General features: G+C 26.4%; 2 protein-coding genes and 1 long non-coding RNA gene across 3 annotated transcripts in view; all 3 read right to left on the reverse strand.

Moving 5' to 3' along the window:
* LOC145838933 (serine-protein kinase ATM-like) overlaps positions 1-11,488 on the reverse strand; it is a 32,403-nt gene extending 20,915 nt beyond the window's left edge. The window contains exons 1-17 of the mRNA XM_082946552.1: positions 11,339-11,488; positions 10,890-11,081; positions 10,567-10,704; positions 10,201-10,316; positions 8,474-8,623; positions 8,150-8,312; positions 7,692-7,808; positions 7,500-7,611; positions 7,045-7,206; positions 6,561-6,709; positions 6,196-6,354; positions 5,731-5,927; positions 5,203-5,327; positions 4,368-4,482; positions 3,680-3,803; positions 3,504-3,538; positions 3,048-3,227 (exon numbers count right to left, since the gene is read on the reverse strand). Of these exons, the coding sequence (XP_082802678.1) occupies positions 3,048-3,227; positions 3,504-3,538; positions 3,680-3,803; positions 4,368-4,482; positions 5,203-5,327; positions 5,731-5,927; positions 6,196-6,354; positions 6,561-6,709; positions 7,045-7,206; positions 7,500-7,611; positions 7,692-7,808; positions 8,150-8,312; positions 8,474-8,623; positions 10,201-10,316; positions 10,567-10,704; positions 10,890-11,081; positions 11,339-11,488 (2,384 nt within the window). The remainder of the gene's footprint in view (positions 1-3,047; positions 3,228-3,503; positions 3,539-3,679; positions 3,804-4,367; positions 4,483-5,202; positions 5,328-5,730; positions 5,928-6,195; positions 6,355-6,560; positions 6,710-7,044; positions 7,207-7,499; positions 7,612-7,691; positions 7,809-8,149; positions 8,313-8,473; positions 8,624-10,200; positions 10,317-10,566; positions 10,705-10,889; positions 11,082-11,338) is intronic.
* A 274-nt stretch (positions 11,489-11,762) lies between these two features.
* Positions 11,763-12,025, reverse strand: LOC145839500 (uncharacterized). Its single transcript, XR_014370068.1, has 2 exons — positions 11,937-12,025; positions 11,763-11,879 (listed from the first exon to the last, which is right to left on the reverse strand). It is a non-coding gene; the product is annotated as an uncharacterized LOC145839500 (long non-coding RNA).
* An 83-nt stretch (positions 12,026-12,108) lies between these two features.
* LOC145838934 (uncharacterized) lies at positions 12,109-15,736 on the reverse strand. Its single transcript, XM_082946553.1, has 8 exons — positions 15,706-15,736; positions 15,384-15,409; positions 15,023-15,125; positions 14,419-14,520; positions 12,993-13,186; positions 12,709-12,795; positions 12,235-12,401; positions 12,109-12,130 (listed from the first exon to the last, which is right to left on the reverse strand). Exons 1-8 carry the CDS (start codon positions 15,734-15,736, stop codon positions 12,109-12,111), a joined length of 732 nt encoding a protein of 243 aa, XP_082802679.1.
* Positions 15,737-19,134: the final 3,398 nt, after the last annotated feature.

Below are 19,134 nucleotides of genomic sequence, written 5' to 3' on the forward strand. Positions count from 1 at the left end.
TAACAAAATACAGAAACTTGCAAATCAAGTTATTAATGTGGCTTGTTTAAATATTTCGAAGTTTTATAAACGGTAAAGCTGCATAAAATCATAAATTAATAAATATCAACCATGATGTTAATGCTCAATTTGGTAAGAAATAGCATTTAAATGCTGTGAAAGTAAGTATAAAGCTTAAGGTTGTCGATACAATATGTAAATCATCTTTAAACTGTACTTTTTAATTGTTTAAATTTTATTAACTCAAAAGTACATAAAAAGAAAACAAACTTTGTGTTTATGTAAACTTTGTTTCATACAATCAATAATAGCACATGTATGAGAACGTTTTTCCATAGATCAAAACTGACATTAAAGATTTAACTATATAAATTTAAAGATGCGTTAAACCAACCCTTGGGGGCCATATGCAACAAAGGGGCCACCAGGGAGCAATGAGGCCATATTTAAAAAAAAACTTACACTAAATATTCTGGAGTTCATGACAAAGCGCATAAAAAAAGATCATAAGTGTTTTTAAGCGTAGTTTTTAAACTTTTATTAGATATTGTTGGAAAGTTTTAGAAATTTAGTAGGCTATAACATGTTAAAAGGGGAGAAAAAAGGTCATAACATTTAGTCAGATACACTAGATATTCTGGACTTAATGATGAAGATCAAAAAAAGGTTCATGAGTATAAATGGTAGTTTTAAGAAATTTTATCAGAGGGGAACATAGTTTTTTATATTTTTTTCAAAAAGGGCCTTATAAAAAAAGTCTTAGAAACCCTGCTTCAAACTTTTACTATAGTTAAAATGAAACTTATTTTATTAAGTAAAAGTTTACTCAATCAAACTTTTTTTTTCAGTACAAAGTTCGAGCTAGAGTTTTAATTGAATACAATCAAATTTTGTAGTTATGTTTTAAAATAAAATTATATCATTTGGGCTTTCTTACTTTTTAAGTCACTGTACAGCTCGAGCATCACTGATTCAAAGTACTTATTCCTTAGGTATCAATAGAAGAGTTGTTTCCAATAGTAAATTACAACTAGTCTTAAAAACTAATTATGATAGGCTAGTATAACTTAAGTGTGCATAGTATTTGAAGAAACTTTAAAATATACAATTCTTAATAACTCTTAGACAAAATGTAAAAAAAGATAGTAAAAATGTAATTAGTTAAAACTGAAAAAGGCATAAAAGCAGTTTTAAATAATTTTTTTTTTAATGAAAAACCATCACTAATAATTTGCAACGATAGAAAATAAGTGTTAATAAAAACTTTAATGAAAATACTTCACGTATCTAAAAATATATAATCATTGCTTATGTACAAGTTGTATTATAAAAAATACATGATAAATGGTATGAATTCTTTTTTTTAATGGTTAAACCCAAAAACTATTGTGCGTAATTAATATCTAAACCTGGTTTAAATTTTTGAAAAAAAACCTTGTCTATCTACAGGGTTGCCACTCGTTTTTTCAAACTTTTTTTTAGATTTTCTAAATTTCTTCCAGGTTTTTAAAAGTACACATTTTTGGGTCTATTTTTAGTTTAAAGTTAAGGTAAAAAAGTGTGTAAAATAGTAAAACAACATTGAAAATGTACTGTAAAGCTACTTTAAATATGCTTTTTAACAAAAAAAAAATTTGATGATGGTAATTTATTTTTATGATATATTTTTTTAGTCAAATCGAAATTTTACTACTAAACATGTGAAAATTGTTGAAATTACAGGTTTTATAGTGATTTATGTTCAAAATTCCAGGTTTTTTTCAAAATTTCCCAAATTCTAGGTTTTTTTTGCCTAAATTGTCAAATTTCAGGTAAAGTGGCAACCCTGTATCTAATAAAAACCTAATTGAAACATCTTTGGAAGCAATAGCAATTGTCTGCCAAGTTTAGATTCATAAGCTGTTCAGCCAATATAAAATTCTAAATCTATTAGTTAATTTGAAAAATAAAAACTTTTAATTTTAAAATCTTTGCAAAATCATTTTCGTTTTTATTAAATGTACTCAGCTAATTTAAAAATTTAAAGCATAGTAGCTTCTGTCTTCCATCAACAAACTTATTAAAAATTTTGAAACTTCTTGTTTTTATGTATCGAAATTTCATCATGAATGTTAAATTATTCAATAAGTATTTTTACGTCTATTACGTTTTCCGTAAACCTTTAAGATTTCTAACTTACTACCATACTTTGGCTTTTACAAGCTTTAATATGTTTTTAAAACACTACAAACATAACTTTTGTTTAGTAGTTATTAGAACAAACTTTTTTATTTTAGTATTTTAGCTATGGGATTTTGATATTATTTTTTTCAAACTGAGATCCGGATCATTTTTCACATTTGTATCCGGATCTATAAAACAATATCCGCATTTCGGATTCGGTAGATCACTAGTGATAACGTTTAACATTTTTAAGTTGTTGCTACTTCACCGTTATTGAATAAGTTCAAGTGGCCCATTCTGTATCTTAGTTTTTATAAGTGTGAAAATTTTTGACAGTTCTTAACCAGTTTTAAGATTATATTTACAGAAAAAAAAAATCAGATAAAAATAAAAGTTATTACAATAAAATAATATTTTAAGTAGATTATTTTAATAGATAACTTTATTAATTAGATTTATGATAATTAGATAAGCTAAATATGTCAATATCAAATAACTTAAAATATTAACATATTTAGCGAATTTACTTTTAGAATACTTACAAAAAAGCGGACGATATCTACATAAGTAACTGTTTTACTAATTCCTAACGGTTTTTTAGTAAGTTTTACTAGTTGTTTAAAAAACAAATTATTATAAAAACGTTTTTTATTTCACTAAACCGTTTAATATCTTCTTCAACAGTTTATTTATTAATTAAATTTACTCTAGGCGATAGTAGTTTAAAAACAAATACTTTTTTATACAACTTTATTTTGTTTCTCACAAACTGTATAATTTGTTAACAACATAAAATAACCTAACAAATACAATTCAAAAAAAAGGTATGATCACAAAAAATACTGCATTAAACAGTTTTGAAAAATTACAATAAAAATTCTCACAAATAAGCCTGCCACCCGCTGAATAACTGGCACAACAGCTGCGGGTCTGTGGCCTGTTGAACCAACATATTCACCTGACCGTTCGTGCTCAGGGTCGATCCGTCTTCTATCCCCTTCAACTTGTCCTGCAATCTGAGCAGCGCGCGCTCGGCTAATTTGTTTGTCTGCTTCTCCTTGTTCCTTTTAACATGAGTTTAAATTAAGAAATTCTATTTTTATATTATTACTTTAGAAAAAAATATAATAAAAATTATACTGTATATAAAAAAATCTAGAATTTTTTTTTTCAAAACGCTAAACGATAAGTTGTTATAAAATTTATTTAAATATAAATAAATGTCTTGTTCAGTATAATTCATTATCTGTAACTTTTATACAAAAAAATTATTGCATATACATGTATTAACTATTTTAGCAAAACTTAAATTTACAAAACTATATCTAATAAAAACTAACTTTGTTTCTGACGAATCCATGAAACTTATTGACTTCTGAAAAACATAAATTATTAAAAAAAAATCTTGAAAATTATTAATTTCAAAATTTGTCAATCATCTACCACAACGACTTTACACAATACCACTAAATTGTTTTAAGTATTACGAAGACAACTAATAATAAAAACTTCAAACCTGGTTTTGTATTAGATCAGGTGATATGGTCCAGTCGTACAGAGGGTCGTAAAGTAAAACTTCAACGATGGTCGAAACAACATGTGAGGATTTTCTCATCAGTTCCATTGTTCGCTCACAAGATCTGTGAGAATCACAACGTTTGAACTAAATATCACGGATAACTTTAATGAAAATTCTTTCAAGTGTACAGATTTCTAAGTTTTACCAATGTTTAAAAAACAGGCCGTGTATTTAAAAGTTTTATATTTAAGTTTTAACAACAAGGGAGGTTAAAAAATTATGTTCATTAATAAACTTATAACTTTTTTCTTTACATTTTTTTCAATCCTCAAAAGTAACATAGTTAAAAAGTTAAGTATCTTTTTTTATTGCTTTGTAAACATCATTTGAAATTTTGTTTTTCTCCAGTACAGATAATATCGTCAAAAGTAATTTCTAAGTTTTATAAATGTAAAAAAATAATTAATGTCGTTTATTTTCAATTTAATACTTAATTTCAAATAGTAAAGGAAGTTTAAAAATTGTCTTCATCATAAAAATTCTAACTTTGTTCATTACGTTTTTTTAATCTTAAAAGTTAAAACGATTGCAGGGTCAAGTTTTTTTTCAGATTTCGCTTTGTCAACATCATTTAAAAATAATTGCTTTCTTCTTGCAGAGATAATATCGTCAAAAACAAACTGACCTCATGAACTGACCTTCGTAACCCATAACTCCCATACCATCTACTATGTCGCGGGTCAGTCTGAAGGGAATTGTTTCGGGAGTTGGTAGGCACAACCCTTGCTCGAAAGCAACTCCTATTATCAAAATTTTTATTTTGTTAGTTATTAAATTTATAATTGTTACATTTAGAAAAAAAAGGCAAACAGTGTTCGCTCAATCAGCTCAACAACACAAAAAAATCTGGAAAATAAAATTTAGTCATGTTAAAGGTTTACTTTCTGACAGTATTTTACTATGCAAAAAAAAAAATAAATGTCAACATTTAATCTCTTCGCTGATACTTAAATATGATAAAATATATACTTTTGTTTTATTAATCAGGGTTGGCACTGGTTTTTGAGAAATTTATTCCAGGTTTTTTAAATTTCTTCTAAGATTTTAAAAGTACATGTTTTTGTGTCTGTTTTTAGTTTAAAGATAAGTTTAAGGTAAAAAACTGTGTTAAAAAGTATAAAAACATTGAAAAGATACTGTTAACCTTTTTTAAATGTTTTATTTAAAAAAAGATGATGATGTTTTATCTATATCATATATTTTTCATGTCATATTAAAACTTTACTACTTAACATGTAAAAATGTTTAAAATTCAATGGTTTTTTAGCCTAAATTTTTAAACTCCAGGTTTTGTTGCAACCCTGATTATTATATAGTAATAATAATTAAAAAAAAAGTAAACTATTTTAACTAATTTTTTTTACGGTACTCGATTGCCAGTACATGGAAATCAATAAGTGTTTTTTTTTATTAAGTACATTTAAAAAGTAAAATAATGTTACTTCAAAGAAGAAACATACCGAGATCGATGTGTATGATATCGCCACTCGTGTAATCGATAAGAATATTTTGAAGGTGCCTGTCCCCTAGTCCTAGAATGTACCCAATTATAGAAGAAACCGCCACGCTTTCTGTGTACACTCGCCTGCAAAAAGTATTGAAAATTAGTCAATTATAAGTTCTTTTTGATAACAATTCAATATCATTGAAAAAAAGTCCACTAGATTATTAGAAAGGCACACAATTGTAATTTAAGGTTATGTCTAAACTTTCGTTTTTAGAAATACGAGTATTTTTTTTTTACAAAATGAGACGTAAAACTAAAATATGTTTAAACATAATTCAAAAAATTCAAACAGACTTACGTATTGAGTAAAAGTTTTTATATCTCAGTACATACTTTAAAAAGTCATAAGTATGTAAAACGTTTTGATACTATGTTTTCACATGTGTGTAATAACTTTAAACTGTACTTTTTTTAAAGTCATACAACAATTCATTTTAAATGTTTCCCTTTAACTACACAAAAACTGCATTGTAACAAATACCTTTTCAAAAACCACTCATTGGACTCCAAGAACTTTTCCATGAAGAAGTGATGGAAGACGGGACGCAGGTTGAGGCAAATTTGCAGGTACTTCTGCAGTTTCGTCTTCAAATTGCCACCTCTCACGTGACTCATCTCCATTCTGCACTGACGAACCGACCAATCATTCGGACGGTATCTCTGATGCGCGCCCAAGCCCTGCGAACGAATGGTGTTGAAGAAATATTATGTAGTTTTTTTAAACAAATTTAGACACAATCATTTGATTTTACTTTTTTTTTAACCAGATTTTACCGTCATTGAAATCAATCAAGACAAAAAATTAACAAATCCTTTACAAAAAAAAAAACATGTTTTGACAATGAATGCCAAAGAAAAACTCTATTTTAGTGACAGACAGAAAAAAAATCAAATGTTTTAACATTTTTCTGCAAAACAACCTGTAAAGAAACAATTCCTCACTAACACTGGGAGATCCGATCAAGTAACTTCCGATTGAAACTGTTCCGTTGCACCACTCCAGCACGCCGCTCCTCTGCGAGAGGGGCACCACTTTGTACGTGCGCATCTTCAAGTTGCTCGTCGCTCGGTTCTTGCGCAAAAGAGTGTTCACGGTTTCGAACACCTGTTGAGATTAGAACAAAAATGTTGGAATGTAGAGCATGCAAACTTTTGAATTTATTTGTTAAATTTAATGCAATTTCAAAATTTTACCTGTTAGAGTGTATAAAAAAACTTTGTTAAAAGTCAGTTTAGTCGTATGTAATATATTTTTAAACCAAAACTTAAGTAAAATGTTTGATTTAATCTAATGTATTTTTAAACTTTTACCTGCTGCATAACTGCATCTTGGTGCAAATCATCTTTTCCTTTTAACAGTATTTTCAAACTCTTTCCCTCAGTAGTCACTATCACGAGAACTTTGGGTAAGTTTAAACCTCCGACTGTCTGAAAATGAGGCTTCAGTTGCCCAAACTGAACTGCAAAAAAAACTAACTGTTTAGAATATTGTTTACAATTTTTTTTAATTTAACTTAAGTAATTTTTTCAACAAAGCTTTTATTTAATCAAATGAATGTTATAAAGTTTTTTCAGAAAAATAAAGTATAAATTAAATAAAATTTTTTATTTTATTGTAATGTTTAATCTATTGAAAATTATTTAAAAATTACAAAAAGTCTTTGGTTTCCTCTTGGTACTTACAGGAATTATTTACTTGTTGTAGAAATATTTTTAAAACGAGAACTAAATTAAATTAACATTTTTTTTTTAATTTTCCTGTCAAAATAAAAATTATAATTTAAGCACAACTAACCGAATCCATTCTCGGAGTTCACAAAAGGCAACGGTTGTCCCTGCATTTGGTAATTCAGTTTGGAAGTAACTTCGCACAGTTTGCTTATTGTCGTTGATTTGGGAATGACAATTTCTTCGAACGGTCGGTTCTTCCATGGGCTCGCGTCAAAGTTAGCAAATTCTAAAGGTAATAAGTGTTGGTAAATTGTTTAAATTTGTATCCAGGTCATACAAATTTATTTTAATGGTTTTACTTTAATATACAATATTTTAAAAACTATAAAATTTAACTAACATTTATAAAAGAATAGTTAGCCGAGGTTAAATTTTAATTTAGATACATTTAGACTGCTTTGTGCTGATTTCATATTTTTAACAACAATTTTTTCAATTAAAACAACTACTAATTTGTTATAAAATATCATACAGCAATTTCTTTTAAGATAATAAAGCTCATACAATAATATAAAATACCTATAAGGAGATCACTCAACGAAATCATATTGTTGACTTGTTTCGGGTTGTGCTTGACCACTTGATTTAAAATTAGCTGTGCCGCTTCGCCTCTTTGAGACAGGTCTCGGTTCTGAAATCGTAACAGGTATTTTTTTGCATACACATAAATTAGATTAAAATAAAAAATGATGTGTAACTTATTTTTTTAACCTTCTTGGCTCTCTTTTTAGGCGGTTCCTCGTAAAACTTGTCTTTGTTGGAATTTACAAGAGAAAGAACAATTGGTAGAACGTCAAAAACGTACTCCTTGCATAAGTTTAGCATAATCTGGAAGTAATGTTAAATATAACTAATACAAGTTTTTATATTTATTTTGTGTAAGACTTTAAACACATATAAAATTGTATGTGTATAGAATTTTAGATTAATGTGTAGAGTTTATATATCTAAGCAATTTATTTGTTAAACAAATGCAACGTTTTTTTATACTAAAAAAAGTTACTCATGTTTCTTTAACAACGTGAACCACTGTAGAATCTCAACAAATTTAAACTAATTTTAAATTTAACTAAAATTTAGAAAACATTTGAAAAATAAGTATTTATATAAAAAACAACAACAATAACATTACCTACTTAAAATTTATAATTTTAAAATACAATAATAACCTTTTTCAACATTCTTTGAAATCCAGAGTCGTCTTGATTGAGTCTCGCCGATAGTTGGTATGCCAGCGGTAGAAATTTCTTAACATTCACCTTGCTACTTGCCACCGTCATTGACTTGCTGGTCAATCCGTTTGTGTCGTTTTCAAACCATAAAGTACAAAGCCTGCATGCAAATAAACAAACTATATGGTATAGCAATAAGTTTATAAGAAAAATGTTTAACGGGGTAGTTATAATAGTGAAATAACTATACTAACTATACTTATTAACAAATTAAGTTTTCAAAATCTTAATAAAGTTGAAAAACATTTAAAGATTGCCAACCTATATATGACCAGGTTGTATTTTGAAGAAAACTGAAGGCAAGATATGTAGCTGTCAAGGGCTGAATTTAGAAAGGAAAGTAACTTTTCTTCTGTTTTGTTGAAGGAAGAATTATCAATATTCATATTTTTCTTGACTATCACTTCAGTTCTAAATAAAAAATAACAAATGAAAACAACAGTTCAAAATAAATGTAAAGACTATACATAAAGAAAATTTAATTATAATTTTTTTATTTTTTTTTGCATGAAACTAATTTCTATCAAAATAATAATAGCAAGATATTTAAACTCATTTTTGATACTGTAAATATTGGTAAAAATATACACCTTTACATGTTCAAGATTAAATATTAAAAAAGTAACAACAGTAACCTCTCGCTTATTTACGCACATTGTGTCCACAGAAAAAATGCGTAAAGATGCGAGAGATCGTAAAGATACGAGGGGTACCAAATATACTTACTATAATGACTGTTTTTTGATATTGCTTTTAGTTAAAAACAGACTAGGGATTTACTCACTTTTAACAATTTGTTTACTTAATTTATTAATATGAAAACAAAAGATAAAACTATACATACAGTAAAAAAAATAATTTAAGTTTATATACAATAGTAATTACTTGTAGAAATATTTTAATAATTTTAATAATAAGAAGATTTTATCTTTTTTTATATGTGACTTATTTGGTACTTAACATTTATGTTCTACTCTACTTAGAAAATTCAATTTATAATTAAGCATTTGTTTACAATTAATAAATGGTTTGGTATCAATACTAAAATTTGTTTCTATAGCCTTTTACAAAAATATGCATTTAGTGCTGTAATGGATTTCTTTTTTTGAACAAAAATATATAAAGTATAAGAAAAATGTTAATACTGAGGTATAGAGATATAGAGAGTTGATTTAGTATTTAAAAACATATTTTAGATCAAAAATATACAATAAACCTAATTTGTGTAATATTAAAAAAATTAAAATTTTCATTTTTTGAATTTTTTAGAATTCTAAAATGCGTAACTAAACGAGAGTGCGTAACGTCACGAGTGCGTAAAGATGCAAGAGGTTACTGTAGTAAATTTTATGAGACAAACTTAAAGTTAATGTTAGGACAGAACAAAAAAAACAGCAAATTAAGTTAAATTATTTATAGTATTAAAAATTACTTGTTTAGAACTAATGTGATACGAAATGTATAATATAATTCAATATAAATTACAGAGTATAACGAGTTGAAAAAAAATTAAAAGACTTTTAAAATTACAGATTTGATATAATTAAAAAAACAAATATTTCAAATACCAAACTTCATTTGATCATTTAAGATATTAATACATAAGATGATTATTAAAATATATTAATTGACCTCATTTTATAGGTAATAAACAATGATACTTGTGAAATAATGTTTCTATCGAAACTACTTAGTAATAACTGTAATATGTGTATTTTTATATTAGTATTAGTTAATTGTTTATGCTATTTTTAGAAAATAAACATTTAATGCAGTTGTAGACGATTTTATACCATAAAAAAAATTAAAATGGAGTTTATCTAATTAGGTAAGGTCCTGAACAAGACGTTAATAGGTATCCAAGAGGTGTGCGACTCGATAACCGAAAGGTTCTTCATGCAAGACCAAAAACTTTGAGAGTTTTTTTTCTTTCAATAAACTATAGGGGTGAGGTTATTAAAATCGTTTAAACAATGCAAAAACTATACCGTTGAAGTTCTCTAGTTGTGTTTACAGATCTTTTTCTATTCTGCAATTCTTCTGTATATTCACTGGTTAGTTTCTTTTTCAACAAATAGTCTGGTGATTTTTTGTAATTTTTCACCTGAAATAAAAATCCAAATATTTTTACATATAAATAACATATGCTTTTAAAATCTTTTCAACCTTGCTAACTTTGTAATTTAACTCAATTTACTTTTTATAAACACGCTTTTTTTATTTAATTACATATTTAACTTTTTATATAACTAACATTTTCTTTTTACATCTTATAAACTTTGCAACTCTGTAATTTAATTTAACATATTTTCAATAAATACAGTCTGTTTTTATTTAATTAGATAAAAACCAACCTGTTGATACTGATTGTCAGCAAATAAAGCGAGACAGTGGTAACATTCAACTGCTTTCTTAACATTGTTGCTTTTCACTGTATTTTCATCAAACATATCTTGCGAAGAATTCAGAACTACATCAGCCAGTTTAACCGCCTAAAAATTATTTTAAACACACTTCACAGATAATCAAATTTAGAAGTCATAAAAAGATTTATTGAAGTCAGAAACTGATCAAAGTTTTACCAATTATTTTATAAAATTATTTGAGTCAGAAACTATACTTCTATTTGAAATCTATTTATATATACATATATCAATACTTATTTTCAGTTGCTAACAGGTTTGAAACAATCTTCAAGAATGTATCGCGGACCCTGCAGTTTGGAATCACTCAACCAACAACCTAGAGTTTTCAAGCAAACGGCCAGAAACAAACTGTACTCCTTGTTTTTTTTTCCATGAACTTTGCTTATGTTTTCATTCAGCAGTCGGTTTATTTTGGTAAGCATTGAAACTGCTAGTTTTTCCTCCTGTTTTTAAATAAATAACTTAGTAAATTGCATTGCTATAATATCAACTTATCAAAAAACTTCAAGTAGAAAGTGTACTTAATCATTAAAACTACTTTTTAACTAACTGTTTATAAAATTTACATTTGAAAATATTTTGAAAATAAACAATTACATATAAGAATTGATAATTAAATTTAAGATTGTGAATTTTTATTAAACAAATAACATTGGTCCTTAGAAATTGACTTATTTTACAAAAATTTCTGGATATTTACTTTTTGAAACCACAGTTGCTGGCATCTTTCAAAGTGAACTTTTGTTCTTGTTAGGTTTGAGCTGATGCAAGTTTTCTCGATTTTATCGAGTACTTTTTGCGCTTTGCACAATTTACTGTTCTCGCGTAGAATTTTTATGTAGTTGAACATGTAATGTTGATAACTAGTATCAAGTTTTTCTTTATTATTCTTGTTGTTTTTTCTGTTCATTGTAATTATTTAAATACAGTAGACTAATTAAGCAGGTAATGATTATACATATCTTATTAAAATTATTACAACTTTCATCTCAAAAACAAAAAGAGTTTTCAGATTTTTTTTTCTTAAACTGACTTAAACAATTTTTTACAAGTAACAAGATTTCGAAGATAAAAGTAATAAATATACTTAGAAACATAAGTTGAACAAATTCTAATAAACTTACACTTTAGTGAGTATATCAAACAATGAGAATTTAACATCAGTGCAAAATTCAAGCTCTTCAACAGTTTGATTCTCATTCCAGTGGAACAAGTTAGTATCAAATGTTGGATCATGTATCCTGTAAAATAAAATAATTAAAAATGTTAAATATTTGATAAAAAATAAAAGCATTTACTTCTTCTTGATGTTTTCTACATCCTGTAATGAAGTCAGCTTGCAAAGAACTTCCTGGTAAGTTTTGCTCGAAAAGAAATGCTTCTCGCTGGCAATGAGTTTTCTGCAATTTTCAGACAATATAAAATATTACATGAAAAAACAACAAATTTACTTGTTAGATCATTACTTTGCTAGTTACTAGTTGCGTTCGCTCTTTTTGTTTGCTTATGTTTGTATTTGAGAAGTGTTAGCCGAAAAATTTCTTTAAATGTCGTTAAATAAAATACTTTTGAACACCAGATAAAAAAGTTACATACAAGCACAGGTTAGCTGCATAAGAGGAAGTCACGTCGTATAACTCGGTTTCGTTGTTTTTCAGATTTTTCATTGTTTTGAACAACTGTTGTTGGAAACCTTCCTTTTCCTTACTCCCAGTACTCAAATTCCAATCTCCATTCATCCAAGCATTTCTGTAACTCCATTCCTATCAGTAAGCTTTGTTTTTATAAAGTTTTTTTTTTAATAAATAAATATTAGTTCGCAACCACTATTTTTTCGAAATTAAAATTTCTATACCAACTAAAATAAAGTGTAATATTAGTCTAACTGTACATAGGTAAAAAAAATATACATAATATTTTTTTTTACAGTTATCACTAGTGCTCATCAGAATATACACTACACATACTTTTTGTTTTATAAAAAATGAAATAGTCGGTTATAAATAAACTGCAAAATTGTTAAAATAGTATTTTAATAACAAAGTTATTAGAACATATATAGTAGCATACTGTTTTTTCGTAGGTACTTTTTACGGAGTGTTTATAGACTTCTGCAACGTGGTCTAATGAGCAGTTTTGTAAGGTTTGCATCATTTCCTGTAAAAATTCAAATAGTGATCATTAGTAAGTATATTTATAAAATATCCAATTTTAAACTGCTTTATTTAATGTTAGAACCTAATCAATTTGTGTTGAAGTTAATAAAAACAATACAACTTTGCCTTCAAATCATAAAAGTACAACATTTATTAAACTGACTTTTTCGTTATTTCAGAAACAATTACACAACTCACAAAAGATCCTGTTGAGTGTTTATTGCAGGCTAGTTGCAAGTTTTTATAATGAAGAATTTTTTGCCACTCCTGTTCGTTTTCGTACAGTTTATTGAGTTTGTTCAGGTCGTAAGGTTGGTAGGTCAAAAGGCTTCTACATCCTTCGATGTCGTTGACTCCACGCAAGCAGGAGTTGAGAAGATCCATTGTCTCTTCTAAATAATTGAACTGTCAGTTAAATCGTAAAGTTCGACAAAATGTGTTTTTAAAAACTATCGTTTTTTATTGGGCTTATACATTATAACTTTAAATTATTAAAGTAAAAACAATTTCAACTCTATTGGTTTTTAAATATAATAACAGTTTTTCTGTTTATTTAGATATTCAGAATTTTGTAAAAATAAAATTGTTCTTGAAATTAATCATCATACTAAAGATAATAAAACAATTCGTTTCTAAAAATCGCACACAGCGTCTGTTATATACCCTTCAAAGTTTATACAATCATTACAAACTGACAGAAGCACAAACTAAACTAGGCAAACATTCTAAAATTTATTCCGTCGATATTTTTTGTGTACTTTTTTGATATTGCAGTTTGCTTTAAATTGAACGAATTTCTTTTATATAATAAAGCAAATAAACTAAGTGTATTGATAAAAAAAATTAACTACAATAACTTTTTATTGTATTGAAATTGTTTCGAACTGTTTCTCATTGATTAAAGTTTTATTTAAAAAAGTCGTTTGTAACAGTATGTTTCAGCAAAATGTGTTTGCTATAAGTATTTAAAAAAAACTAAAACACTTTTTTTCAAGTTTGAAAACATTTTTATAAATGTTTTTAGTTTAATAAAAACATTATTTTGTATTAACTTAAGATAAACTACTATAACAAATATCTAAAGAGATTTACTTAAAAAAATAAGAAAAAATAAATTGACATTAACTTTACTCTAGTTTGTTACCTACCAACTAAATTTCAATAAATTATTATTGTATGTGATATTCGTAAAACACATATAATACATAGAAATTAATAGTTAATAGGTGAAAAACAAAGGTTAATATAATAAGAAACAAGCAAAATATTTAAGAATTCAGAAAATAAACAAATAAAACTATTAAACTACAAATATTTATTTTTTAATTATTGAGTACCATGTTTTATACTATGCTTATTACTGTTGATAAATAACCGCACAAGTAACAAGTGTTTTTAGATAAATATCAAATGATTTAGAAAATTTTTACTAATTCTATTATGTTGTTTGTGATAAACTAATAACATGTGGTCCTTTACAAGACGTTAAAAGGTATCCAAATGGTGTACGACTCGATAAGCTAAAGGTTTTTTTGTAAACCTAAACTTATGGAGCGTTTTATTTTTCTTGTTCAAAAAAAACAGTTATCAGTTTATTTACTAATGAACATTTAAATGAAACTACCATTTTTATTTTGTTGAACAATATGAAGAACTGATTTTCTTCCGTAGAGATAAAGGTCATGTAAGTTTTTGCTTGTTTTGGAACTTTTGTTTATTAATGAACCTAAATTAAAATGTTTGAATTCGGACTACAATAAGCATACTTTCAAAAGATTTATCTTTATAGTTCTCTAAGCAGTACACAAAAATACAGAAAAAATAATGTAAATAATGAAATAAGGTTAAATTTAAGTAACAAATATTTTGTTTATTTTAGCTTTAAATAGTTTTTACATCATACTGAAAAAATATTTATAACGTGTACGACTAATAAAAAATTAAGAACATTTATATTTTTTTACTCACACGCAGATAATTTATAGTTAATTATGAAAAGTAACAAATTCTGATTTTTAAATTACAAAAACTTTCCATTATTATGAAACTTTTTTTTAAAGTTTAATGAAAGTTTGTTGATTTTTTTTATTTAAATGAACATTAAATTATTTTATGTACTTAATTTTTTACAAAAAGTAAAACACTAAAATATTTGAACTAGTACAAAACTAATTATTGAACGAAATTGAAGAAAACTAATTTAATGATGATTGTAAACAATCATAAACCTTGTAAATAGAGTTCCAAGTATAGAAGTGAAAATACATGTTCGTTGCACATGCTTGCTACTTTGGCAACCAAAAATAAATCTAAACCATCCAATATGTTTATCTGCCATGGTTAAATTGGTCATTTATTTTAAAAATATGTAGGATAACATAACTTTGTGATAACTTTTTGCAGTTTTATCGGTTCTTAAAAACTACTACAAGTATTAAATTAAAAGATATTAAAGTATTTAAAGATAAAAAAGGTAAAAAAGCTTTTATTTTAAACTTATAATTTAAAAATTACCTATACTTTGTAGTACAAATACAATGCTATTTGGTACATATATATAATATAAATGCAATACTAATTTTTACATACCTCTACTTCCTTTTCCTCGTCGATATCTGAAAAGTTATATAGATATTTAAAAAATTAATTAAAAACATATATTGATAATCTGTTGTTTACTTACTAAACTTAGATCACCATCTTTAACAAAATACATAAAAAAAACCTTTGCTAAGTTGAAACTGCCTTGCGAACTCTATCAGTTTTAGCATGTTTGACACTGAGTTTGCTGATAAGTTTTCGGTGTTATCTGCGTTAAACATATATACATTCTTAAAAAAAAGAGAAAACATTAACACAAAAAAATTAATTCTCATAAATAAGTAAAAAAGAAATAAATAAACTGTTTTACCTTTGGCATAATCAAGCAAAAACTTGTTCATTTTTTGAACCAAAGCTGATCGTGATAAAGTTTTAGCCGAAAGAACTGAAGTCACCAGATAAGGAAGAACGATCCAGCATAAACGTTTGTCAAATCTGAAATTTGTAAGTATTTTTTAATCTAGTGAGGTTGTTTAAATGCAACAAAAATGTAATATTAAAATATAATTTTAAATTATCTTATAAAACTGCACTTATTTCGTTGAGAATTGACTCAAATGCTGCTTCAGGAATAGAAATAAAACTTTGGATAATTCCTATTTTCTATTAATCTTATATAAAAATAAACTGTACACTTAACACAAAACAACACTTATTCTAATACATACTACATAAGAACCTGCAAGAAGGTAAAATTGCAACGAGATAGTCAACGTTGGTTACTTCTATCAAATTGCTTGTGAGTTCGTATACCCAGCTACTTTCACAACTTTCAAGATTTAAGCTTTCAACGCATTTTTTTTCAATAACAGCGTTTCTAAAAAAAATATTTAATAAAAACATGAGTTAAAAAACTATACAAATTAAACTTAACAATCAACATAAAAACTAAAGAGCTTAACTATTAAAAGTTTATTTAACAGATTATCACTCAGCTGACAATGTTTCACCTAAAAGGATCCTCACAGCATAAACGTAAGAATTTGTTAACTTTAAGGATTTAAGGTGACACACTGTCAACTGAGTAAATCTGTTTAATAAACTTTTGATAAATGACAAATTAAAAGTATACGCCTATTAAATAGTGTTTATTTGTATATCACAAAAAAAAACTATTTATAAATCCGTCAAGTTTATTTAACAACAGGAAGAACTTAGCATCCTATTAAAGTAGACTATAATTGTAAACGAAATAGTTTTAACAGAATAAGAAACTTATTCTTACTTATATTATAAAAAGCTATAGCTTTACTTACCCCTATAACATTTTTCACTTTATATGAAACAGTTTTCTTCAAACTTTTTTTTTAACACAATATTTTTTTTGATATTTTATAAAACTAAAATAACTAACCTAAACGTTTCAGCGAATATCAGAACAATTTTTTTATTCGCTTTACTGTTTCGAATGCAATTTTGAACAACCTTAAACTTGATTATAGATTTCATTGTTATTCTTGACAACTTAATCATCTTCGGGTTATTGTTTATTGATTGGACACACAAATGCATCAGCAACTGAGGTAAAAATTCCATCTCCATTTCATCTACCCAATCTTAAAATAACATAAAAACTATATACCATAACTGTTTAATAAACATTTTATTAGTTAATTTTTATAACAAAAAAAAATTAAAAATCAATGAAAAACAACAAAAAGATATTTAAAAAAATATGCTTATTGAAACCTTTGGCAGAAATAATAGGATTGCTCTTCAGTTCACTTTTGTTTAAGCTTTGAAGAAAATCCATAAAGTAAATCTATAAACAAAATTTTTATAATACTTGTTTTTCAATCAAACCTAGCTTTCTTTAATTTCTATAAGATATTCATTTTAACTTATTTAATATTAAAAAAAAATTTGATGATTAGGTAGTCTAAAGCAGTGATTCTTAACCTGGGGGTATATTCCCTTGTTTTAGGGGGTAAATTTTCTTTATTACAAGTCATGTAAACTAGTGTTTATTAATTGTATTTTTAACTTATAAGTTATTTATTCAACTGTAATCTTTTTAAATTTGAATAAATTCATTGAGTTTTAATGAATTTTATATTCAATAAGATTAAAGTTCATAAAATCTAGTTTGTTTTCCTCAGAATTAAACACCATTTTGCATATTGGGGGTAAATTTAAAAATAACATTCCAAATGGGGTAACACATGAGAGGTTAAGAACCGCTGGTCTAAAGTCTTGTTAAAATTAATTTTAAAACCATTCTTACAGGAGTATCTTTATACAGTCTGTTAACTTTTGAAAAAGCCTTAACTGCCTGAAGAGTTTGTATTTTGTTCAACTTAGGCAACATTTTTTCCATTTCTCTCATCATTCCTTTTAGAATTACATCATATCCTTTAAAAACACTTCTGGTTTACCAAAAAATAAATCTAGTTATTTAGATCTTATTAAGTTCTACTTTGATTTTTACATTGATCGTTTTTCAACTATCTTGGCTAATATATAAATTTTAGAGAAAAAAAGTTATGGTAGTTTTACGACAAAAATTGACAACGCTTGATATTCAACTTTGTTCTTAACGAAAGCAAGATATAAAACAGAAAGTTAACAACTCATAAAAGTGTTTTTTCCTTTACTCCAAAAGTAACAATTTAATAAAAGTCTTTTGTATCAATTCAAATGTTACTATTTAATTAAATCGACCAGAATCACAATGACCTAAACCAGGGTTTCCCAAAGTGGATGGGTGTCACTTTTGCACGAGCGTCACTTTTGCACGAAGGGTCACTTTTGCACGGAGAGTCACTTTTACACGAGGGGACACTTCTACACGGCGACTCTTTTGCACGGAGGGTCCCTTTTGCACGAGGGGATACTTCTACACGGCGTCATTTTTTCACGGTTGTCACTTTTGCACTCAGGGTAATTTTTGCACGGCGTCATTCGACGTTTTTTCACAATGACAATTTTTTACGGCAGTATTTCTGCACAACTATACTTTTGCACAACGTCACATTTTTACGATGAAGTTTTGCACAGCGACATTTTTGCACGATGAATTTTTCTCACGGAATATCAGTTTTGCACTTTGGTAAAAAGTTTTTTAGCTAGTACCAAATCTTTACCATAAAAAGAAACTGGAAACTAAAATTTTATACCATACTTATATTGAAGGCAAAAAAAAAAGGAAAGATTTAAAATGTTAAATAGTATAAGTTAAGGTTAGAAACAAACTAACGAAAAGATAAAATAAAATTATTTATGAAAAACTCATACCAGGGACAAAAAATTTAATTTATTTAGAAACTAAGATAAAAAAATTCTTTAAGTGTAAGTAAATTGTTTTATTTTATTCTGAACTTTAAAATATTAATCAACAACTATGTCTATTTATGTATTTTACTATACGGTTGAAAGTTTATTGTCCATATGATGGACCTAGGCTTCAAAACCTAGACCACTTAAACTGAAAGACACATAAGGGAAAAATAAAATTTGCACAAATAGTTTATTTATTAAATTAACGGTTGATAAAAATTACTTATTAATTTTACTAACATAAATATAATTCAGACAAAACTGTTTTAACTTTAATATAATTCTTTAATTTTTTTGCAAGAAACTAGTTCATTTGGTAGTTTTTTCGATATTTCAACTGACTGATAATTAAAAGAATTCTGCCAAGTCTCATTATTCAAATATTGCAGCGGTTGAAGACTAATATGGTATATTTTTTTCTTTGAACATAAGTTCAAACTTCCTAGTGTTACTCTCTCATTAG

Source organism: Thalia democratica, chromosome 6, assembly GCF_965202585.1.
Source record: "Thalia democratica chromosome 6, ktThaDemo2.hap1.1, whole genome shotgun sequence".
Classification (NCBI taxonomy): Eukaryota; Metazoa; Chordata; class Thaliacea; order Salpida; family Salpidae; genus Thalia; species Thalia democratica.